The sequence below is a fragment of the Malurus melanocephalus genome, unplaced genomic scaffold (assembly GCF_030028575.1).
Source record: "Malurus melanocephalus ecotype Western Australia unplaced genomic scaffold, MMel_1.1 scaffold_224, whole genome shotgun sequence".
In the NCBI taxonomy this organism is placed as follows: Eukaryota; Metazoa; Chordata; class Aves; order Passeriformes; family Maluridae; genus Malurus; species Malurus melanocephalus.
Window position 1 is genome coordinate 93,984 of NW_026623456.1, and position 22,626 is coordinate 116,609.

Genomic DNA, 22,626 nt, shown 5'->3' on the forward strand with positions numbered 1-22,626 from the left:
GGATAGACCCGGGATCAACCCCAAATCCCTGGTACCTCCCCAGACGGTCGGCACCCCCACAGCATCGCCCGCGGGGCCGCCTCCCCATTCCCGGTACCGTCCCGGACACCCGTAGTGTCCCCGGGATAGCTCAGATCCCCGAAATCACTCCCAGATCCCCGGTATCGTCCAGAGTCCTCGTGCCCCCTCCCAGTACCCTCCAGAAGCCGGTACAGCCCCCAGTACTGCCTAAGGATCAGCCCCGGGATCGCCCCCAGACCATTGATACTGCCCTGGGATTGCTCCCGAGGCTGCCTCCAGACCCCAGTAGACCACGGACGATCGGTACCACGCCCGGGATCACTCCCCAGACCGAACACCAGTGCCCCTTGCCCGGTAGCCCCAGTACCCCCTCTGGCTCTCAGGCACTTCCAATGGGCCCCCCTGTGCCGTGGTGACCCTCTCGGTACCACCCACACCCCAGGATGAGCCCCCAATCCCCCTAGTTCTCCACCAGTCAGACTCTCCCCAGTATCCCCACAGCCCCATCAGCTGCAGACCCAGAGTCCCTCAGTCCCCTGCTGTCTCCCAGGAGCTCCCAATACCACCCCCACACCATTCCCAGTAACACCCAGCAGCTCCCAGTTCTGTCCCAGGTCCTGCACTGGGAGCCAGGAGAGTGACACCAAGAGCCAGCGGCGACATCCAGTGCTAGTGGGGTCACCCAGCGCCAGAAGGCAAACCCAGTGTTTGCTGGCATGAGGACCCCACTGCCGGTTCGGGGAACTCTGGTGCTGTTGGGGAGCCCAGTCAGGGGGGAGGGGGGCAGCACCACCCCCCCTTTTCACCCAAAGCTCAGTCATACAATGGGTCCATGGTGGGGGGACACTCCAGGAGTCCCAGGAAACTTCGGGGACACACAGACACAACATAGTAGGGGTAAATTTGGGTCTCTTGCACCCACTCTCTCCCCCAGGAACTGGGGCCACTGGCCACTCCATGTCCCCAGCATGGAGAGACACCCACTCCTGCAAGGGCACCCACAAACCCCTTTTGGGAGGGATCACAGCCTCCCTGGCCCCCACCATGCCAAAGACACTTCCCCCACAGGCCACCCCAAAACCACCACTCTGGGAAGGGGCCATGACATCCAACCTCTTTTATTACAAAAACAGTACAATTTGGAGGCAGGGCCATACCCCCTAGCCCGAGGGATATGCCTTGATGACCTTGACATCGTCGAGGGGTCGGTCCTGGGAATTGGTCTCCACCATGGCCAGGCGCCCCAGCACCCCCATTCCTTGGCACACCCTCCCAAAAATGCTGTGCTTCCCATCCAGCCACTGTGCTGGGCCCAGTGTCAGGAAAAATTGGCTTCCATTGGTGTCTGGCCCGGCATTGGCCATTGCCAGGATCCCGGCGCCTGCAGGGCATGGGGACATGTCACCTCATGAATGGGGATATAGGGAACATGTCATCCCACAGCCAAGGTTCCAGCATGATGGGGGACATGTCATCTATGGCCAAGATCCCAGTATAATGGGAATGTGTCAACCCAAGATTGGGATCCGAGAGGACATATTAGCCCATGGCTGCAGTCCCTGGGACATGTCACTCCATGACCAGGCTCCTGGGGGGACCCGTCACCCGACAGGAGGGTTTTAGTGGACATCAATAATGACTTGCTGCTACTGGCATCCAGCCCTGTATTGGTCATCACCAGGATGACAGCACCCACGGGACATGGGCCAAGGGTCGTGGCACCATGAAGAACATGCCATGCTGTGGACAGGGTGTTGGGGGACATGCCACTCCAGGGATGGGGTCCTGGGGGACATGGAGGACATGTCATCTCATGGCTGAGGTCTTGGTGTCATGGGGAATGTCACTCAATGGAGGGGTCTTAGGGGATGTGAGGAAGGATTGGCTCCTGTTGGTGTCCAGCCCCAGAGTGGCCATTGCCAGGATCCTGGTGTCTGTGGGACACAGGGACATGTCACACCAGGAATCCAAAAACAGAGGACAGAGCACCCCATGGCCAAGCTCCTGGGGGTCATGTCACTCCATGGATGGGGTTTTGGGGGACACAGAAGACTTGTCACCTCATAGATGGGGTCTTGGGGAACAGGGGAGACATGCCATCTCATGGCCAGGGTCCTGGAGGACATATCCTATGACCAGTCTCCTTGGGACAGGTCAGTCTACGACTGGAGTCCTGGGAGTCATGTCACCACATGGATGAGGACACAGGGGACATCCCAGACCACGGGTGGGTTCCCAGGTGTCCTGCCCCCATAAAGGTAGGGTCCTGGGAGTCCCAGGGGTGCCCCTCCAGTGTTCTCCCAGCGTGCCAGCCCCGCTCACCAGTGAACTTCAGGTCAGGGTGCAGCTCATCCTCAAACTGTTTCCCATAGATGGAGGCGCCGCCACGGCCTGAAGGGGGATTCGAGGGTTCAGCCAGGACACCCTGGACGTGGGGAGGGTCCCAGGGAGATTTCAGGGGGCTGAGCTCACCGGTACCCGTGGGGTCCCCGCCTTGCACCATGAAGTCCTTGATGATGCGGTGGAACTTGGTGCCATTGTAGTACCCACGGCGGCTGAGCTCAGCAAAGTTCTTGCAGGTACGGGGGGCGTGTTGCCAGTACAGCTCCAGCACAAGTGGGCCCATCCTGGGAATGGGAACACTGGGAATGGGAAGGGGAACGGCACCAGGAATGGGGAACGGTATTGGGAATAGGAATATCACCATGGGATCATCCCATGGTGATACCCTCAACCCCAGCTTCAGACTGAAGTCAGGGGGCTTTGTTGCCAGCATAGCTACAGCACCAGGAGGCCCCTCCTGTGAAGGGGAACACCAGGAATGGGAATGGGAACAGGAGACAGGGTCATCACACTGTGACTCCCACACCCAGTTTCAGACCAAAGCCAGAGTTTTGTCTGCCAGTACAGCTCCAGCACTGGTGGGCCCATCCTGGGAATGGTTAAATCAGGAACAGGAATGGTACTGGAAATGGGGAACAACACCAGGAATGGTGAAACAGGGGATTGGGTCACCCTGTTGTGAACTCCTCCACCTATGGGGCAGTTCTTGCAGCTGCAAAGCAGGGTCATCCCACTGTGACCCCCAACCCCAGTTTCAGACCAAAGTCGGGGGGCTGTGCTGTTAGTACAGCTGCAGCACCAGTAGGCCAATCCTGGGAACRGGAAATGGGAATACTGGGAATGAGAATGGGAATAGGAATGAGAATGGGAACAGGAAGGCAAAGGTACCAGGAAACACCTCAACGTGACCCCCTCCCCAGGATCAGTCAGGGACAGGGACCACAGAGGTGAGAGGAGATGGGGGGCAATAGGGGCTGCAGGGACTGGGAGATAATGGGACCCCGGGAGTACATGGATGGCTGTCGGTACCAGGGGAAACTATCGGGACTGGCTAGTTCTGTGCTGTACCGGGAGACACTGGGGCGAATGGGACGCCACGGGGTCACTGAGATCTGCCTGGTACTAAGGAGACTGGGGGTTATGGACATCATGGGGGACACCGGGGGAGGGGGGGACCAGGGGCTCCCTAGTACCGGGGGAGGAAACCGGGAGCGGTTGGTACTGAGGGATAACGGAGCTGACCCGTTCCAGGAGACACCGGGAGCTTCTTAGCATCTGTGGAGTCCAGGGTCTCCCCGATCCTCCCGGTATCGGGGGCTCACGAACACCGGGGACTGCCCTTTACCAGGAGGATCGGGCACGGAGGAACACCGGCGCCTGCCCGGAACCGGGGGGGAAGGGTGCCGACACCGATGTACCTCCGGTGCCGCGGAAGGGGGCGGGACAGGGGTGGGCAGGGCCTCCTGCTCCGGTGCCGGTACCGAGGCGAGGTCCCATCCCTTACGTGGTCTCCATGGAAACGGTGGGCGGCTGCCAGGAGTCGGGCGGGACGGCGGCCATGCTGCACCAGCACCGGCGGCGGAAAGGCTCTACTGCGCCGCGCTCCCGGAACACGCCCCCARGTGGCGCGCACCAATGGAGGACGGGCGCGGCACGGGCCAGAGCCAGTCAGCGAGGCGGGAGGCGAGGAGACAGGCCAATCAGCGCGGGGATGCGAAGGGCGCGGGCCAATCGGAACGCGGGGCGGGAGCGCCGCGATTGAGCCGCAAGGGGAGGGGGAATTCGAACCGGAACCCGCCCCTTGTTTTAGGCCACGCCTCCTCGGCGCGAGCGACGAGCGGGAGCTGGGGGCGGTGAGGTTGCGGGGGGGGAGAGGGGGGACAAGGGGGAGACCGGGACCCCCGGGAAGGGGGGAAACCTGCGGGGAAATCGGGGGCGGGGCCGCGGAGGACGGGGATGAACCACTCCATGCGGGGATGGGGTGACGTTGGATCGGGGTGAGGGGCTGGGACCCCCTGGTGTGGGCTGGGGCCCTCCTAGTGCGGGGCTGAGGACCTCCAGGGATGGGGCTGTGAGGCCTGTACCTCCGGTAGGGGCTGCAACCTTCTCAATGTGGGGCTGGGGTCACCAAAGGGTTGGGTTGCGGGACTAGGACTCGTCGGTGGGGCTGGAAACCTCTTAATTTGGAGCTGGGACCCCGCCCCCCCCCCTCAGTATGGGACTGGGGTCCCCCGTCTGGGCGTGCGTTGCTGGGGTTCCCCGGGTGTGGGGTTGGGAGGCCCAGGATTGGGAATAGGACCCCCTCCGAGATCGGGATGCAGRATTGGGACCTCTCAGTAGGGGGCTGGGATCCCCAAGGGATCGGGGTGAAGGGCTGGGACCCCTAGGTACAGGAATGGGGACCCTTAGTGAGTGGCTGGGATCCCTGAGGATCAAAATGTGGGGCTGGGGACCCCCCGGGATCGGGGTGTGGAGTCTGGGCCCCAGGATGTGGAGCTGTGACTTCCCGAGGATCAAAATGTGGGGCTGGGACTTTCTGGGTGTGGGACTGAGGTTCCCCTGGGTGCCGGGCTGGTCACTCGATGGACGCAGGGAATCACCATTGTGGCCTGGGGGACTCACAGGGATCAGGGTGCAGAGGTGGGACCTCCCGTTGTGTCAGTGAGGACACTCGGGCTGGGGTGCTGGGCTATGGGTTCCCCGGGCAGGAAGCTCCCGCGCTGCGGGACAGCGCCGTCCCTGTCCCCATCCCGGTGGCACCGAGCCCGGCGGCGCCTGGCACCAGCCGTGCCATCCCCGTGCTGGCCGGTGCCACTGGGCACCCGCGGGGGACTGGGGACATGGGTAGGGGACCTCGATGGGGTCGGTGGTGATCCCCCAGCTCCCGCAGGTAGCCCCGATGCCCCGAGGTGATGGCCGAGGACCGAGGTACGGCAGTGCCAGCAGTGCGTGTTCCCCGTGTTTTCCCCCCGGGGTGGTAGGGCCGGGGCTCACCCCTAGTGTCCCCTCAGATGTTCGATTTGTGACCGAGGAGAGCTTCGACTTCGGAGTGCTGTCCCCTTCTGACAGGTACAGAGGAGTAGGGGGGACATGGCACCCCATGGTTGGGACAGGGAGGGTACAGGGTACCATAGAGTTGGGATATGGGGGATGGGATGGGACATGGAGGACAGGGGGACATGGCACCTTATTTTCAATGTCCTAGGGGACGTGTCACCCCATGGATGGGGTTATGGGGCGCCTCACATTTAGGGTGCTGGGGGCCCTGAGGGACATGGCACCATAGGATCCTAGGGAACATGTCACTCCATGAACAGGGTCCTGTAGACATGCCTCCCCTTACCAGAGTGATTCTGGGGGTCCTGTCACCCCATGGCTGGGGTCATGGATGGCATGGGGGGCTCCTGCCACTTTCTGGCAGAGTGGACAGGGCTGACACCACCTTTCCCCCTCCCCTCGCCGTATCCGCAGCCAGGAGGAAGAAGAGGATGAGGAGAGCCCAGGCGGGGGATGCCAGCGCGGAGGCAGCAATGGGCGCTGGAGTCCCCTGCGTGGGGCCCGTCTGGAGGAGATGGTGCGGGAGGCTACGCGCCTGGCAGCACAGCTGGAGGGGTGTCATTTGCCCCCTCCCGCTCCTGGAGACACTCTAGGAACCGCTGCCACGCCTCCCGGCACCCCACGCAGCCCCCGCCGCCAGACCTTCGTGGTGAAGGATAGCCCGGTGCGGGCGCTCCTGCCCACCGTGGAGTCACAGGCACCTGCCCCCACCCCTCGCCCACCCGCCAAGCCCCGGGGGCCCTCTGCTGCCACCAGTGTCCCCAAGGTAGGTCAGACTCAGGGGGAGGGGTCCCAGCGTGGCCGTTTCCCACCCAGGCTGAACTCCCAGACTCCCCCCAAAACCTATCCTGGATGGGGGGCAGTAAATACCTGATCTCCAAGGGGCATCATGAATACCCCAGCCCTGTGGGTGGAGGGCACTCACTGAGTGATGCCCCTCTCTGTTTCCAGGCATCCGCCAGTCGTCACTCCACAGCAACACCAAAGGGACCCTCTGGGGGCAGGGGGCTCCCCCCCAGCCGCGTGGGCCCTCCCCGGCCATGCCCTCCCCAGGGACAGGGGGCTGGTGCCCGGGGCAGGTCAGAGCCCCCCCGAGGGGGGACAGCAGGTACTGATGGTGACGAAACAGGGACACCATGGCGTTGGGGGCTTCTGGACAGTGCCCCTACCCACCCCTCTCTCCCCAGGCCAGCCTAAGGCGAGGGGGAGCACAGTCCCCTGCCCCTCCACCACCCGCCAGGCCCACGCCAGAAGCACCAGCACCCCTGTCCCCTCCAGCCGTTCCCCTGCACCCACCACTCTCCCCAAGGTGTCCCCTCGGACCCCAGCAGTAGGCGGGAGGACACCCACCCCCAGAGGTAAGGATGAAGTGGGGTTGTGGTGGCACAGGGGATGCCCCCTCCCCTGTGCCTCAGTTTCCCCATTGTTTCTCTCCCCTTTGCAGGTGCGGGGGCAGCACGGGTGGCCTCCCCAACTGCTGCCTCAGGGTGCAAACCAGGACCACCCCCTGCCCGCCTGCGGCCTCCCCGCAAGACGGCAGTGAGCAGCACTCCGAGGTGACACTCCCAAACCACCCCACACCCCTCCAGAGGCCCTGGGGGCACCCAGACCCCCCCTTCCTGAGGGATCTCAGGCAACAGGAGCCAGGCTCCCCCCAGGGACCAGCTGAGTTTGGGGGTGGGGCACAGCCAAGGCCGTCCCAGGGATGAGCTGAAGCATCCACTGGGTTTTGGAAGGGGATGGGCAGTGTCAGGGGCCCCAGGCACCAGCCAAGGCACCCATTGGTTTTTGGGGTGGGGGGCAGAGCTGGAATCCCCAGGGACCAGCTGAGGTTGGAGAGGCAGAGCCAGGGGCCTCCCCAGGGATGAGCCATGGCACTTGTTGGGTTTTGCTTTAATTACAAAAGGTCCCATCAGCAGTAGGAAACCCCCCGTGCCCCCCACCACCCAGGGGTCCCTCAGCCCCCCAACACCCATCCCTTGGTTCCCCCACCTGAGCCTCACCCCTTGGGGGGAGGGGTAACTATTGGAGGGTGTTCACAGACATCCCTGCACTCCCCCAACTGATCCCCGCTCCACATGCCCCCCACCTGGGGGTGAAGTTGGCACCACAATTTGGGGGTTGGCATAATGGGGTGGGTGGCACCTTCAAGGCAGGGGGTTTGGCACCTTAGCGGGGTGGCACATTGCGGGGAGTGGGTTATAAATTCCATTTTTTTGTATTTTCATGTATTTTTTAAATAAAACCCTCTGCTGGGCAAAGGTGCTGGGGTGATCATGGGAGGTCAACAAGGGCACCCTGTGCCACCCTCCCAAGGTGCCAATCCCTACAAGGATACAAAGTGCACTGGGGGGATTGTGGCTCCCTACCCCATTCTGGTGTTCTCCCAGTCCTGGTGCCCCCCAATACCAGTGTCCCCCACCACCATCCCGGTGCCTCCCCTGACACCTGTCCTGGTGTCCCTGGCACATTGCGGAGGTGCCTGCTGGGTGGATCCCCATTAGATTGAGGTCTCGTCGCTCCTGGTGGGGGGGAAGGACAGATGGGGGGTGGATACGAAGTGGGGGGTGGGGGAGGAATAAAAAAAAAGACAGACAGATGCATGATGGGGTAGGTGGGTGCCAGGGTGCCCTTGCAGGGAGATGGAGGGGTGGGGGTTGGGGAGGTAGGAGCCCCCTAGCCCACTTGGGTTAATGGAGAAAATTAAAAAACAGAAATCTGGGGAGTAGGGGGGGAGAGAAGAGTAGGGTTAGTGCCGCCACGCCAGCCCTACCCTGGGCACCCGTGAGTGGTCAAGGGGTACCCACTGGGCACCCCAGCACCCAACGGGCACCCCAGTACCTACTGGGCACCCAGTGGTCAACAGGCACCTTGGACACTCAATTGGTACCCAATAGGCACTCCAACACCCAATGGGCACTGTTGGAACCAAGGGGCACCCAGTGGTCAATGAACATTCATACACAGTTAACAGCCACCCAACAAGGTGCCAAGAACTGTCAGGCCTGATGGGCAATCGATGGACACCCCAACACCAATGGGTGACCCCATGGTCAGTGGGCACCCAAGAGGTGCTGTTAGACCTGGTGGGCACCCAGCACGCACCCAGAGGTCATTAGGCACCCARTGGACAGTCAGTGGGCACCAAATGGATACATAATGGTCAGTGGATGCCCAGTGGGAATCCCAATGGTTAGCCAATACCCATGAACAGCCAATGGGCATCCAATGGGTGTAATTAGAACTCATAGGCAGCCAGTAAGTATTCAATCCACTGGTCAATGGGCATCTAATAGGTATTCAGTAGTACCTCAGCACTCAATGGGCAACCAGTGAGCATCCAACAGCTACCCTTGCACCCCATGGGCACCCAAGAGGAATCCTGGCACCCAATGCTCAGCTGTCGGTTACCCTGGCACCCTATGGACACCCAACAACTACCCTTACATCTGATGGGCATCCAAGAAGTGTCCAAATGGCCTGCTGGTACCCGATCAGCACCCAACAATAAGGAACCCTTGCATCTGATGGCAATCCAAAGGGCACTTGTTGGGCACCCTGGCACCCAGTGGACACTCAAAGGGAACCCTGGAACCCGATGGACACCTGACAGGTAACACTGCACCCAATGGGTGTCCAGTCAGTACTGTGGCCTGATGGGCAAACAAGCAGTGTTGGACCCAATGCACACCTGAGGGAAACCCTGGCACCCAGTGAGTGCAATGGGAACCCTGGCACCCCAGCCTATCCTTGTACCTGATGGGCACCCAAAGGGCACCCAACAAGTAGTGTTGGACTGCTTGTCCACCCACCAGGAACCCTAGCACCCCAAGGGCACCGTCACTTCCTATGGGTGCTCAAAGGGAACCCTGGCACCCAAAGAACCCCCACTGAGCACCCCTCAGACCTGGTGGGCACTCACTCGGAGCCGGAGGAGTCCTCATCAGCAGTGCCTGTTCGGATGCTCATGGCAATGGGAGTGAGGCCGCTGAGCTGCTCCTGGAGGCTCTGCCGAGGCCGGGGGACTGGGGGGGCCCCCCCATCACTGCCTGAGGAGGCAGCTGTGCCAGCAGGAGGTGGTGGAGGCAGCCCAGGGCGCTGGGCACTGCTACGTTCACTGACAGGGGGCAGGCACTTCTTCTTCAGAATCCCTGTGGGGGTGGCATCACCCGTGGGTGGGGGTCCAGATTTGGAGTGTTCACCCCTGCCATGGCAGCCTGTACCTTTGTGGGGGTGGGGCAGGGGCAGCAGCAGGGGGTCCCTGGGGAGTGCCTCGCCATTGGGCTGGGGGAAGTCACCCCAGGGGGGTCCCTGGTCCCCTGCTCGCTGCACTCGAAGCCCCTCGCTGCCTCCTGGTCCCTCGCTCTCACTTGCGGTCGTCACAAACTCCCCTGGCCAGTATGGGCACCCTGGGGGCACCAGGGGCTCACCTGCAGGGAAGGAAGGAAGCTTGGACAGGCAGGACCAGGGATCCTGTCCTTCCTCACTGGGTGCCCCATCAGCATCCCTGACTGGATGAGTGCCCCCCCCCACACCCCAAACCTCTGAGGTGACCCCCATCGACACCCCAGACTGCACAAGGGACCCTCTCCCCAATATCTACTATATCCACTCCGTGGGTCCCTATCTGCACCCCAGGCTGGACAAGGGATCCCGTGTCCCCACCAGGTACCCCCCCATCAGCATCCTGGATAAAGCAAGGGACCTCCTCCAACCCACTGGGTGCCTCCCCATCAGCATCCAGACAGGTTGAAGGTCCCCTATCTCCACTGGGTGCCCCTGGGCGCATTACCAGGGCCAGGGAGACCTGGGGGGGCCCCAGGCAGAGGGTCCCAGCCACGGGGTGCCTCATCCTCGCTGTCAGAGGAATGTGTGGAGCCGTAGGAGCCGCTCGGGTCGTCCAGGGACAGGTCACTGTCTGTGTCTGTGTCATGTTCTGTGGGGTCACAGGTCAGGGGGTGCCCAAGGACACCTGTCCCCTGAGCTGAGGCTGGGCACACTCGCCCCATGGATGGGGCCATACCCTCAGGCTGGTCCTGGGCATCAAGGAAGAGCCCCCCAGGCTCAGGCAGCGGCACTGGCCCTGGGCTGCCTGCCAGCCCTGAGTCCTCCCTGCAGAGACACAGCACTCATCAACACCCAACCTTCACCCACCAACATCACCATCACCCACTTACTGACACCAACCCACTGACACCCCAATATCCACTGATACCCAACACGCATTGACACCCACCACCCCTCAATCCCCCACCCTGCCACTATCGCACCACTCCATTTGCATGCCATCCTGCCACTGTATGCCATGCCACCACACCACTGCCCCACCACCCAGCCATCCCAACGCCCCTCCACCACCATCACCATCCTGCCATCCCAATAACACCAAGTCATGCCATCCTCTGACCCCACCATCACCCTGCCACCCCACCAATCCACCACTCAACCACTCCAGCACCCTGCCACCCCACCACCACATCACAATGCCATCTTGTCATCCCAATGCCACGCCAGCCCAGGACCGCATCAAAACTCATGCCCCAGCCCCGGCTGTGCCCAGTACCGCCGCACGAAGGGGATGTAGCTGTGGTGGCTCTTGCCCGAGCGTATGGTACTGTGCAGAGACCCTGAGGAGCCGCCACCTGGCGGGGGGTACAGCCGCCCTGCCACGTATGTGCTGTCCCCACCATAGGCCTGCTAAAGGCAGAGGGACATCACAGCTATGGCAGAGGCTGCCCTTTACTACCTGGCACCCCCCAAGTCCCCCAGCACTCACAGGGGTCAGGGTGGCCTTGGTGGCCAGTGGTGGGTGGTGGCGGTGGGTGCAGCTCAGGCGGAGGCTCCTCCGCACCTCCTTGCTCAGCACTACGCAGGACAGGAAGATGAGAGGGCCCTGGGCAGAGAGGGAGACGCGTCGGCAGGGGAGACAAGGAGGAGTGTGTACAGCCTGGGAGGTCCCCAGCAGCACTGCAGACACGTCAAGGGTCACCATCCAGACTGAGTGCATGCTACTGGCACCTCAAAGAAAATGAGGGTCCCCTCATACCCACTAGGGGCCCCTACTGGTATCTCACACAGGTTGAGGGACCCCCACATGCACTGGCTGCCCCCCATGGGCACTGTGAAGTGGGTGAGGTGCCCCTATACACACTGGGTGCTTCCCATTAGTGTCCTGGATATGGCAAAGGACCCCTCTGTGCCTACTGGATGCCTCATAAATAGGTGTGAGGTCCTAAGGGTGTGAGGTTCAGGGGCCTCTGGGGTCTCTGGAAGCCACAGGATGGTGGTTACTTGCAGTCCTAGGCATGGTGACTCTGGAAGTCCCAGGGGTGTGTGTTTTGGGGGTCCCATGGGTGGGGTTTCAGGGGATCCCCACTGACCTGGAGGCAGTTGGAGGCGGCAAACAGGTAGTGACAGAGCAGTGTGTCATTGTTGACTGAGAGCAGGGCCAGAAGCCAGGCCAGGCTGGGCATGGCCAGCAGGACTGCAGCTGTGCGTACCCCAGACCTGGGCATCCCAACAGCACCCCAGTGTCACCTCAATGACATCTCATGTCATATCCCTCTATACCTCTGCCACCCCAGGGCTGCCCCAGCCCCTTGTGGCCCCCTACCCCCACCGGATGCCCCGACCCCCACCTGATCCACTCTGCCCTCCGTGGCTGCTCCAGCCCCCTGTGCCCTGCTGTTCCCTGTGGGCCCAGCCTAACCCCAGCCCACCATGCCCCTTCTGCTTCCCCATGGGAGCTCTGTGCCCCCCAGATGCCCCAACCTCCTGCACCCCCTGCCCTCCATGGGTGCCTCAGCTCTCTATATCCCCCTACCCACCATAGGTGTCCTGGTCTCCCCTGTGCCCCCCACCCTCCACAGCTCCCCCAACCTCCCATGCCCCACATCGGCACTCCAGCCCCTCGTAACCCTGCTCTCCATGCCCCTCTGGCCCTATAGATGCCCCAGCCCCTCCCATCCCCTCCTACCCCTTATAGACACCCCAGTCCCCAGAGCCYTCTTACCCCCCATGGGTGCCCTAGTCCCTCTTGGGCCTCCCTGCTCTCTGCAGGCTCCCCAAAAGGCCAGTCCCCTATGGGTGCATCCCTAGCTCCCAGTACCGCCTGGCATTTATGGGTGCTCCAACCCTCCATGCCCACCATASGCACCCCAACCCTCCATGGCCCCCTTGGGCAACCCCATCCCACCCGTGCGTGTCCCAAGCCTGGGTGACTCACGCTGAGCCCTTTTTCTGTAAGCCCGGGGAGGTGGTACAGGTGGCCCTGGCTGCCAGCACCAGGAAGAAGATGCCGACCTGGGGGTGCAGGGGATGCTGGGAGTGAGCAGGGTGAGAAGGGGTCCCCTGACCTCCCCGGCCCCCAGCCCTGTACGCACAGCAAGAGCGACAGCACAGGGCCCAGCCAAGCTCCACACCAGGCTGTCGTGCAGGGCCAGCCAACAGAAGTCGGAGTTCCCATAGCCCTCAGGGTCCAGCCCCACTGCCAGCCCTACAAAAAAAGGGGTCAGTGGCAAGGACAATTCTGCAGGCAGGGCTATAAAGGGGGCAGGGGGCTAAGGGAGAGGGGTAGGGCTAAACAGGGTAGAGCCATAGCAGGGTGGGGCATGGAATGGCACGGGGAGGGCACAGGGCTGGCGAGGAGGTGCTGCACTTGGGGGTGTGGCTATGCTGGGTAGAGACAGCGCTGTGCAAATTCAGTGTGACCCAAATGCAAATGTGTCTCAGCTCTTGGGCACGGGGCGATGGTGAAGAGAGCAGAGATACTGCACTAGGGACATGTCTAAGAGGTTATTACAGGTCTATTCTCTTGGGGTGGGGCTGTGCTGATGAGGGCAGGGCTAAGATCCTGGGAGAGCATCTGACTATGATGGATGGAGAAGGCATTATGGCCCTGGGGGCATGTTGAACAGTTTGGGAAAGATGCTCTTGGGGTGGAGATATGATGGATGAGGGTGGGGTTAAACTACTGGGGTGGGGATAAAATGTTGGGGCAGGCTTATACTGTTTGGGGTGGGGCTATGACCCTGCGGGTGTGAAAGTTTGGGCACAGAGCTATGACAGATGAGGGTAGGATTACAGACCATGGGGCCTGTCTAAAATCTTGGGGACTGGGTCTGATGGAAGAGAGCAGGACTATGACTCTGGGTGTGTGTCTAAAACCATTGGGGTGGGTTATGGCAGATATGAGCGGAGGTAAACCGTTATGGTGGATAAGGGTAGAGCTAAATTCTTGGGGTGGGGCTATTTTGGATTGGGCGTGACTATCCTGTTGGAGGCAGAGTTATATCCAGGGGTGTGGCTATGCTGGTAAAGATGCATTTGGGGGTGGTCCTATATTCTGGGGGTGGCATTACACATGGAAATAGAATCCCACCACCTATCAAATTGATTGGGGGAGAGGGATTAAGGGGGCAGGGCCATAGCCTAGAAGGGGGTGTGTAGCCACCAGAAGGTGTTGACCCAGGTGCAGGTAGGCAGCTAGTGGTCCAGGGGATGGGGTCAGAATGAGGGCAGGTTTTCACAGCGGGGCTCACCGGTGATGAAGGCAGGCAGTCCCCAGCCCAGCACGTGGTAGAAGCGCATGGGCCCACGGTCGACGTGCCGGGGTTCGCTGCGGCGCCGGTACAGGTGCAGCGCCTCCAGCAGTGCCCAGCCCACTGCACTCAGGTACAGGAACTGCAGCAGGATGGCCACCACCGTGCACGCCAGCTGCACCCACATGGTCATTACCAGCCTGTGGCCACATCCACTGGCCGTGCCCACAGCCCGGCCCATCCAACTATATGCACAACCCTGAGTTCCACCCACTTTGAGAGGTCACTCCCCATTGAGGTTACCCCTCTCAAAGGGCCCACTCCTTTTATAGGCCTCATCTTTGAGTGCCCCTCCTCTTTGATAGGCTCCATCCCTTTGAGAGTCAACCCCTTTGATAAGATCCACCCCTGAAGTGACCTCGCACCATTCCTTTTATCAGCCCCACTGCTTTGGAAGCCCCACCCCTTTATATAGACTCCACACCTTGAAATCACCACCCCTTTGACAGACCCCACTCCATCCTAGCCTCAAAGTCTTTCAGATTCCACCCCTTATGCACAGACCACCATGACCCTGTCCACTACTCAGCCCCACCGACCCAAACACATCAAAGGCAGCAGACCCCCTAACCCAACCAGCCCCTCTCAGTGATCCCCACTTCTTCCCTCCTTTTCCCAGCCCCCTTTTTCCACACACCGGAACATCGGCCTGGTTGATGCCAAGCAGGAAGACGAGCTGTGCGAGGAACAGCGCAGCTGCACCATGACGGCGGATGCTGTGGCGGTTGGAGTGCAGCCCCTGCAGGGTCCCCAGGGCCAGGACCACCAGCGCCAGCCCCGCCAGCCCCACGCCCAGTGAGCCGTAGGTGAGTGCTGCCACCGGCARCACCTCCCCGTTCTGCAGCACCAGGATTTGCGTGTGTCAGGCCCCCCGACATGGCCATCAACATACACAACGCAGGCCTGGGAGTCCCGCCCACAATGCAGAGCCCTATGGGAAGCCCTGCTCACGTTATTCAGCCCTGCCCCAGCCCCTAACTCCACCCTTTGAAATCCCTTGTCACAGCACTCAACCATGCCCCTAAAAACCCCACCTCCATTGTATAGCTCCACCCCTGTAAACCTCTCCCATATCACTCAGCCGCACCCCTCAAAACTCCACCCACATGTCAGCCCTGCCCCAAAACCACACCCACAGCACTGACCACACCCCTTTATACCCCACCCACAGTATTCAGCCTKGCCCCAGGAAACCCTGCCCACATTACTCAGCCACGCCTCCTGAAAGTGCGCCTACATAGCTCAGCCACACCTCTCGCAACCCCACCCAGGTCAGCTCTGTGCCTTGGAGATCGACCCGCCCAGCCCGCTCAGCTCCACCCACTGGAATCCCACCCATCCCGATTGACCCCGCCCCAAGGAAGCTCTGGCAAATCCAACATGGTCTCGCCCATCCTATTCAGCGCTGCCCATGACCATGGGAGACTCACCCACCTGTTTTAGCCACGCCCCTTAAATTTGACCCCATCCCACTGAAATCCCACCCACTTTTCAGTCCCTCCTCCATGAGCACACACGCCTCCACCCCGACCCTGCCCCAGTAGGCCCCTCCCATTCTGCCAGGCCCATCCTATCCTTGTCCCCTCCCCTTTCATCAAAAGCCCTGTGCCTGCCACCCCCTGCCACCCTATGCCCCATGACTGCATGGGGCCTCCATTCGCCCCCATGTCCCCACCAGGGCCCTGAACCTGAGTCATTCCATGCCCTAGGGTCACTGTGTCCCTCCATGTCCCCAGTGTCACATCTGTCCCCTTATGTCCCCATGCACCCTCCCATGTCCCCTTATGCCCCCACCTCTCGGCGGGAGATGTCCATGAGGACGGCGAAGCTGGTCAGGTGGTGGCACTGGCAGCTGACGTGGCTCCGGTTGCGGAAGGCGACCTCGCAGCCCCGTGCGGACCAGCCGCCTGCACCGCCCGCCCTGTGCAGCACCAGAGTGACACAAGCGGGGACACCCGCCAGGACATCCACCGGTGACATCCACCCTCACCCAGGGACGTGCACCCGACCCAGGACACCCATCCAAGGGGTCACAGCCTTGGACACCCACCAGGGACACACGCACTGGGGACACCCACCCATGAAGTACATCCACAGACAACATCCACCCATCCACTGGGACATCCATCCACCCAGCAGAGACACCTGCTGCCCCTTGGGGAAMCTCACCCACCAGGGACACTCACCCAGGAACACCCCCCCCATTTGGGGACACCCCCATCCTATCCCTAACACCCACCATTGTCAGAGCTGCCCCCTCATGTCCTGCTCTTGAATTCACCCACGACCCACAGGGACACTGGGGTATCCATCCTGCCCTGTTCTCATGTTCCCTGTCCCCTCAGGATTGTCCTCTGTCCCCATGGGATATCCCCATCTCCATGATCCCTGTCCCCCTGAAGTACTCCCATCTCACTGGGGTGTCCCTATTCTCATGCCCCCTGTCCCCCCAAGTGTTCCCTGTTCCTCTGATGTGCCCCATGTCCCCAGTTATCTCAGCGTGTCCGTGTCCCCCCAAGTTGTCCCTGACTCCCAAAGGCGTTCCCATCCCCCCAGGAGGTTCCCTGGGATATATTCTGTTCCCGTGGGTGTCCTAATCCCCATGTCCCCTGTCTGGAGTGTCCCCATCTTTCCCGAGTGTCCCTATCCCCATTCCCATGTCCCTATCCCCTGGGATGTCCCTGTGCCCTCAGATTGTCCCTGTCACCCCTGGGGTGTCCCCTGTCCCCTCTTCCCCCCTCACCGCAGGGAGTGGTTCCAGAAGACGCAGATGGGCTTGGAGCGCTCCTGAGTCTCCAGCAGCCGGAACTGAAGGGTGACAGGCTTGGCCAGTGCCCTGGGGGTCTCCGTGCCCCCAAGGCCATCCGCACCCCCCGTGTGCACACTGATGCTCACCACTGGTGTGTTGATGACGGGGCGCTTGGGCACCCTGGGGAGCACCAGGGTCAGAGGGCCCACTCAGGGCACCCCAAAACCCACCCTGGTGCCACAGAGCACCCTGGCACCATACAGACACTGTGAGGGCACCCCTTTCTCCCCTGTGCCCCCACTTTTGGACACCCCATGGGCACCATCCTTGGGCACCCCTTGGGCCCCCTCCCCAACCCTGTACCCTCCATCGCTGGGCACTCTCTGTTCCCTCCAACCTTGGGAACCCCATGTGCCCCCTTTCCCATCCCTCCCCTGGGATCTCTCAGGACACGCCTGTCCCCATCTCCCTATACCCCACCAATGCTTGGCCCAGCTCCCACCATGTGCCCCAGTCCCCTGTGCCCTCCCGGTGCCCTCCCTGTGCCCCCCATGCCCCCATTCCCGGTGGCACCGGAGGCTGCGCTTGTCAGTGTCGAAGTGCTGGGGCAGGAGACCGGCTAGGGTGCGGTAGATGATGACGCTGGCGATGGCCTGGCCCTCGCCCAGGGAGGGGTGGCGCTTGTGCCGGGTCACCACAGTCACCTCTGCCTCCTCTTCCTCCTCCTCCTCTTCTTCCTCCTCCTCTTCACCTGCTTCGTCGTCCTCCTCCTGCCCACCTGTGCCCTGTGGTGCCTGCCCATGCCCAGCTGAGGGGCCTGGGGGCCATGGGCAGGGTGTGGCATGGTGCTCTGAGACCCCCTTGGGATCCCCGTGGACACCCTGGAGTCCCCAGCTCTGCTAGTCCCCTGACCACAACAAGGTTCCCCCAACCCACCCAGCTCCAGGGGTCCCCATGGCCACACTGGAGTCTCCAATCCTGTCAACTCCAYGGCCACAATGAGGTCCCCTTGGTCACACTTGTGTCTCCAACCCTGCCCACTGTCATGACCACACCATGATCTTTGATGCCATCCTGGGGTCCCTGGTCCTCACATCCTTACCAGGGTCCCCAGCCATGCCTGTCCCATTCTGAGGTCCCAAACCTGCCAGTCCCTTGGCCACCCTGGGGTCCCCATGGTGGTGCTAGGATCCCCAACCCTGGCAGCCCATGGGTATGCTGGGGCTCCCCTGTCTCTGCCAGCCCCCAGCTGTGCCATGTCCCCATGGCCAAATGGTGGTCCCCCCAAGCCCTGCCAGTCCAATGGATTCAAGTGGGTCCCCAACCCTGGCCCCTGTCCACCTTGCCCCCAGGACTTACGCCTGTCCTCACGGGACCAAAAGATGCTGTCGGGCAGGATGACAGTTGTCTCCAGGTCCAGGGGCTTCTCCCCGCGCAGCGCCTCATACCGTGGCAGACGGGCACCCGCAAAGTTGCTCTTGTCCAGTCGTACCACTGACACCACTGTGGCACCGTGTCACCCACGGCACAGCATGGCATGGCATCCACCAACTCCAGGGCACAGGGTCCCCAGCATTCACTGATCCCAGGGTGCACCAAGCCTGGCACAAACCAACCCCAGCACCACCGACCCTGGGGCACACCAACCCCAGCACCCACCAACCCCAGAGCCATGGATCCTAGGGCACACATACCACGGGGCTATAGATCCCAGCACCCACTGACCCCAGCATCCAACAACCCCAGGGCAATGAATCCTAACACCCACAGGCCACCAACTCTGGGGCACACAGACCCCAACACCCACTGAGCCCGGAATCGACTGAGCCGAGGGCCATGCACCCCAGCACCCCCTGACCCTTGGGCCGTGGATCCTGATACCCACTGACTCTAACACTCACCATCCCTGGAATACACAGCACACAGCACCCTGTGTACCCAGCATCCACCAACCCAGGGCACACAGACCACAGCCCATGTCCCCAGGGGCACACAGATACCTAACCCATGTCCCCCAGGCACAAAAATGTCCATGTCCCCACCACGTGTTCCCAGGTACAAGTGTCACACGTGCATACATGCTGCCAGCACACACGCCCTTATACACACACACGTCCCCAGCTCCCATGTGCTTGTTCATACATATGTCTTTGTGCATATACATGTTCCCAGGCACACACAGACTCCATGTACATACGTGTCTGCATTCCCACACATGCATCCATGTCTCCAACACACACACAATCCCCCRAACACACATGTGTCCCCAGGCATACACACATCCATGTCCCCAGCACATACATCCCCCAGGCACAACCATGCCCGTGTCCCTAGCACCATGCCAAGGGCACATCCATGTCTCCAGGCACACACCCCGCTCACAGCCCTCTGGCCATGCATGTCCACACTGACCAATGTTAGGGGTGACAATGGTGAAGGGGCTGAGGTAAGTCTGGGGCATGTTCCATGCCAGGGCTCGCGCGTACTCCTCGAAGTGCCGCAGCAGCTGGGCTGTGCCACCCTCGGTCTGCTGGATCAGCTCCCAGTGCCGCTTGTTTCCCACATCCAGCAGTGCACTGCCCACCCGCAGCAGATTCTGGGGGCACAGCAGCGGTAGTGGAACTCAGGGTTGGCATCCTGAGGTCTGGGCAGGGAGTCCCCAGCCTCCCCTGCAGGGCTCTGTGGGCTGGGGCACCGACAGTGGGGAACAGGAGAGCCTCACAAAGTCGAGGGTATAACCCGAGCCACACCAACACTGCACTGCTCAGGAGTGCTCATTACCCTGGGTTCAGACTTCCTACACCAACATTCCTGTCTAGGTGGGAGCCCATAACTGTGAAGTGTGGGCTCCCTCACCAATACCCTTCCCAGGTGGATGCCATCCACCCTGGCAGCCAGGTTCCTGCACCAGCACCTCCCCTCTCCCCATGCAGGTGCCCATCACCCCAGTGTCTGACCTTCTGGCCCAGCATGGCCCTCCCCACAAGGGTCCCAATAATTCCAACCTCTTTTCCTTCTCCCTCAACCTCCCTCCCCATGCCTCTCACCCTGGCATCTGCTCTCCTGCACCAACATACCTCCCCATGAGGGTGCCCATCACTCTGGTGTGTGCGTACCTGCACCCACATCTCTGTCCACGAGGTGCCCTCATCTGGCCTCCTTCCCCAGTTCTCCTCCCCAGGCAGTGCCCATCACCCTGGCATCCAACTTCCTGCACCAACTCCTCTCCCACACACGTCAGTGCCCATCACCCTGGCATCTGACGTTCTGCCCCAATGCCCCTCCCCGTGAGGGTTTCCATCACCCCGTGTCTGGGATCCTGCACCCAGACCCCTCCCCACAAAGGGGCTCATCACCCTAACCTCTTTACTGCCTCACCCATTCCCCCTTCTGGCATGTCCCTCCCACTGTGACCCCATGCCCACCTCAGTGAAATGCACGTCCTGGGTGGCAGCAAGGTGGAAGCCGCGTTGCCGGCTCTCATGGCGCAGCAGGGCCCCTGCCAGCCGGTATGCCAGGTGCACGTCACTGCCAAAGTACCTGTGGGCCCCGCGCGTCGCCTCACGCAGCGCCAGCGCCACGCGCCGTGACTGCCCCGCATCCCAGCGTGACTCGTTGCCCACCAGCTGCTCTGCCTTGGGAGGACACACGCAGGGTCAGGGGGGCCCCAGCGGCACCATCACGTGGCTGCCGCTGGTGTCCTCTCTGCTCACCCAGGGGCGCAGGGCGGCAAAGGCCAGTGTGCTGCAGTTGAAGAGGTTGGGGGGCAGCCAGCCCTTGTGCTCGTCACAGTGGCGCAGTGCCGTGCCTGTGGGACGGGAACCCTTGAGTGGCACCATGGGGGCAGTGGGGCAGCCTCACCTCACAGCATGCCAGTAGTGCCACCAGTGTCACACTCCTGCTCCACCCTGCACTGACACCTGAGTGGTGTCCTCAACCCTGTCCCAGCTGTGCCACCACAGTGTCACACTCCTGTGCCATCCCCGCAGTGACACCACAGTGGCAGTCCCAGCCTCATCTCAACAAGTCCACACTCATGTCACCCCCATTCCATCTTGGTGGTGCCACCAAGGTGTCACCACCCCTAACCCATCCTAGCAGTGCCACTTCCCTAGTAATGCCACTAGAGTATCACCCTCCTGCTCTGTCCCAGTGACCCTGTGCTGTCCCCCCACCCCAGCTCCATCCAACTGGTGCCACCACCATGACATACCCCAGCCCTGTCCCACTGGTGTTTCCATGCCATTCTAGCAGTGCCACCATCGTGTCACCACCCTGAAGTGACACTATGGTGTGCCCTCTCCCCACCATGTGTCAGCAGTGCCACCATGGTGTCACCTTCCTGTATCACCCCAGCATTACCCCTGTGGTGTTACCCCCATTCAGCCTCATCCCACTGATATCACCACTGTGTCACCACTAGCCCCATTCTAGCCGCAGGCCCAGTGCCACCCCCACCTGTCCCCATGTCCCCACGTACCAACAGAGCCCTTGGGGCAGGGGGCTGCGGCTGGCAGCCCAAACCGGGTGCGGGGCCACCAGATGCTGGCCTCGATGGCCCTTGGACAGCTGTCGTAGTTCACTGCGGGGCACAACAGGGAGTCAAAATGGGGGACGCAGGGTGGCAGAGTGTGACAGTAGGGTGGCACAGGGCATGTGGTCACTGGAACCCAGGATGACACAGGGTGACACAGGGTAACAGCAAGGTTACAGCAGAGGTAGAGCAGGCCGACAAAAGGATAACACAGGGTCAAAGTACAGTGACTTGGTGACATAGGGTGACAACAGTGTGACAGCAGTGTGACACAGGATAACAGAAGGGTGACACAAGGTGCCAGCGGGATTACACCAACAACCAAGGTGTTGGTGGAACTCAGTTGCCAGCAGCCAGGGTGGCAGCATGGTGATAGCAGGTGACAAAAAGTGACAATAGGGTGGCACAGGGTTGCAACAGGGCAGAGTAGGGTGGCACAGGGTGATACAGGGTGACAGTGATGGAGGGTGACAGCAGGGTGACAGTGGGCACGCAGGGTGGCACAGGGTGACACAAGTTGACACAGTGTGACAATCCCCCACCTTCACAGCCGCTGGCAGTCACCTCAGCAAAGGGATTGTCACAGCGGTCACAGTGGCGGCCGATGACACCAGCTTTGCAGGGACACTGTCCGGTGGTGGCATTGCAGCGACGTGACAGTGACCCAGTGGGGTAACACTCACAGGGGTGGCACGTGTCCCCTCCTGGCGGGCGGTAGTGGTTGTCCTGAGGGGACAGAAGGTCACTGCAGGCACGGGGATGGGGTGACAGAGGCTGGCAGGGGGTGACAGGGAGGTGACTGGGGAGGTGTCAGAGGCATGATGGGGGGTGACAGGGAGGTGACTGGGTGTCGGCCAGGTGGCAGGGGGCAACAGAGGGGAAACAGGAGGATGGCAGAGATTGGAAGAGGAAGTGACAAGCGCTGGCAGGTCCCACCTTGCAGCGACACTCGCCCGTGGTCTTGTTGCAGTCTGGGTCGAAGCCACGGGTGACATCGCAGCTGCAGGGGCCGCACGTGGGGTGTCCCCACCACCCCCGTGGGCATGGCTGTGCCTCCCTGGGGACACTGGCACTGGCACTCGGGCACCGTGCCAGGGTACCCCCACAATGCTACTTGTGCACCCACTGTGCCACTTGTACACCCATGATACCACTTTTCAACCCCAGGGACCCCTGCACACCTACCACAGCTTTCACACGGCCACTATGCCCTCTCTATGCTCCCCCTGCCATTTGCACACCCACCACGGCTCCTGCATGCGCACTGTGCCCCTTGCACACCCATCCTTGCCCCATACGCCCACGCTCCACTCACACCCCCC

General features: G+C 61.6%; 3 protein-coding genes across 18 annotated transcripts in view; 1 reads left to right on the plus strand and 2 right to left on the minus strand.

The window, feature by feature from the left end:
* Positions 1-1,126: 1,126 nt before the first annotated feature.
* On the minus strand, positions 1,127-3,934 carry PPIL1 (peptidylprolyl isomerase like 1). Of its 6 annotated transcripts, none has more exons than XM_057374402.1 (4): positions 3,869-3,934; positions 2,494-2,648; positions 2,344-2,412; positions 1,127-1,402 (listed from the first exon to the last, which is right to left on the minus strand). In XM_057374402.1, the coding sequence occupies exons 1-4, from the start codon at positions 3,922-3,924 to the stop codon at positions 1,182-1,184; spliced, it is 501 nt and encodes a 166-aa protein (XP_057230385.1). In that variant the 5' UTR covers positions 3,925-3,934; the 3' UTR covers positions 1,127-1,181. The 6 variants fall into 6 exon arrangements, with proteins under 6 accessions (XP_057230385.1, XP_057230387.1, XP_057230386.1 ...); XM_057374404.1 differs by having other exon boundaries at positions 3,783-3,934; XM_057374403.1 differs by having other exon boundaries at positions 3,607-3,934.
* Positions 3,935-4,189: 255 nt separating this feature from the next.
* PSRC1 (proline and serine rich coiled-coil 1) lies at positions 4,190-6,981 on the plus strand. 4 transcript variants are annotated; one of them, XM_057374397.1, is made up of 6 exons: positions 4,190-4,217; positions 5,255-5,292; positions 5,376-5,433; positions 5,836-6,187; positions 6,373-6,529; positions 6,609-6,964. In XM_057374397.1, the coding sequence occupies exons 2-6, from the start codon at positions 5,277-5,279 to the stop codon at positions 6,962-6,964; spliced, it is 939 nt and encodes a 312-aa protein (XP_057230380.1). In that variant the 5' UTR covers positions 4,190-4,217; positions 5,255-5,276. The 4 variants fall into 4 exon arrangements, with proteins under 4 accessions (XP_057230380.1, XP_057230379.1, XP_057230378.1 ...); XM_057374398.1 differs by lacking the exon at positions 4,190-4,217 and having other exon boundaries at positions 5,227-5,292; positions 6,609-6,779; positions 6,866-6,981; XM_057374396.1 differs by lacking the exon at positions 4,190-4,217 and having other exon boundaries at positions 5,222-5,433; positions 6,609-6,779; positions 6,866-6,981.
* Positions 6,982-7,876: 895 nt separating this feature from the next.
* The window catches only part of CELSR2 (cadherin EGF LAG seven-pass G-type receptor 2), a 30,357-nt gene continuing 15,607 nt past the window's right edge, over positions 7,877-22,626 (minus strand). For 2 of the 8 annotated variants that reach the window (XM_057374389.1, XM_057374386.1), the window contains 21 exons: positions 22,241-22,361; positions 21,847-22,030; positions 21,251-21,352; positions 20,484-20,578; positions 20,196-20,405; positions 19,183-19,366; positions 18,130-18,273; positions 17,344-17,587; positions 16,765-16,950; positions 15,816-15,942; positions 14,659-14,859; positions 13,962-14,136; positions 12,804-12,916; positions 12,647-12,723; positions 11,802-11,928; positions 11,198-11,314; positions 10,985-11,118; positions 10,445-10,533; positions 10,214-10,357; positions 9,344-9,851; positions 7,877-7,943 (listed from right to left, as the gene is read on the minus strand). In XM_057374389.1, coding sequence (XP_057230372.1) covers positions 7,922-7,943; positions 9,344-9,851; positions 10,214-10,357; positions 10,445-10,533; positions 10,985-11,118; positions 11,198-11,314; positions 11,802-11,928; positions 12,647-12,723; positions 12,804-12,916; positions 13,962-14,136; positions 14,659-14,859; positions 15,816-15,942; positions 16,765-16,950; positions 17,344-17,587; positions 18,130-18,273; positions 19,183-19,366; positions 20,196-20,405; positions 20,484-20,578; positions 21,251-21,352; positions 21,847-22,030; positions 22,241-22,361 — 3,304 coding nt within the window. In that variant the 3' untranslated portion in view covers positions 7,877-7,921. The other 6 variants (XM_057374388.1, XM_057374387.1, XM_057374385.1 and 3 more) reach the window with 6 other exon arrangements.

Coding starts and splice junctions, on each gene's coding strand:
- PPIL1 (XM_057374400.1), bottom strand. CDS start 2,797: ATGCTGGCAACAAAGCCCCCTGACTTCAGTCTGAAGCTGGGGTTGAGG. Junction 2,413..2,493: donor CGGGGACCCCACGGGTACCG/GTGAGCTCAGCC, acceptor ATCCCCCTTCAG/GCCGTGGCGGCGCCTCCATC. Junction 1,403..2,343: donor CCCTGACCTGAAGTTCACTG/GTGAGCGGGGCT, acceptor CATGCCCTGCAG/GCGCCGGGATCCTGGCAATG.
- PSRC1 (XM_057374395.1), top strand. CDS start 5,222: ATGGGGTCGGTGGTGATCCCCCAGCTCCCGCAGGTAGCCCCGATGCCC. Junction 6,188..6,372: donor CTGCCACCAGTGTCCCCAAG/GTAGGTCAGACT, acceptor CTCTGTTTCCAG/GCATCCGCCAGTCGTCACTC. Junction 6,530..6,608: donor CCCCCGAGGGGGGACAGCAG/GTACTGATGGTG, acceptor CTCTCTCCCCAG/GCCAGCCTAAGGCGAGGGGG.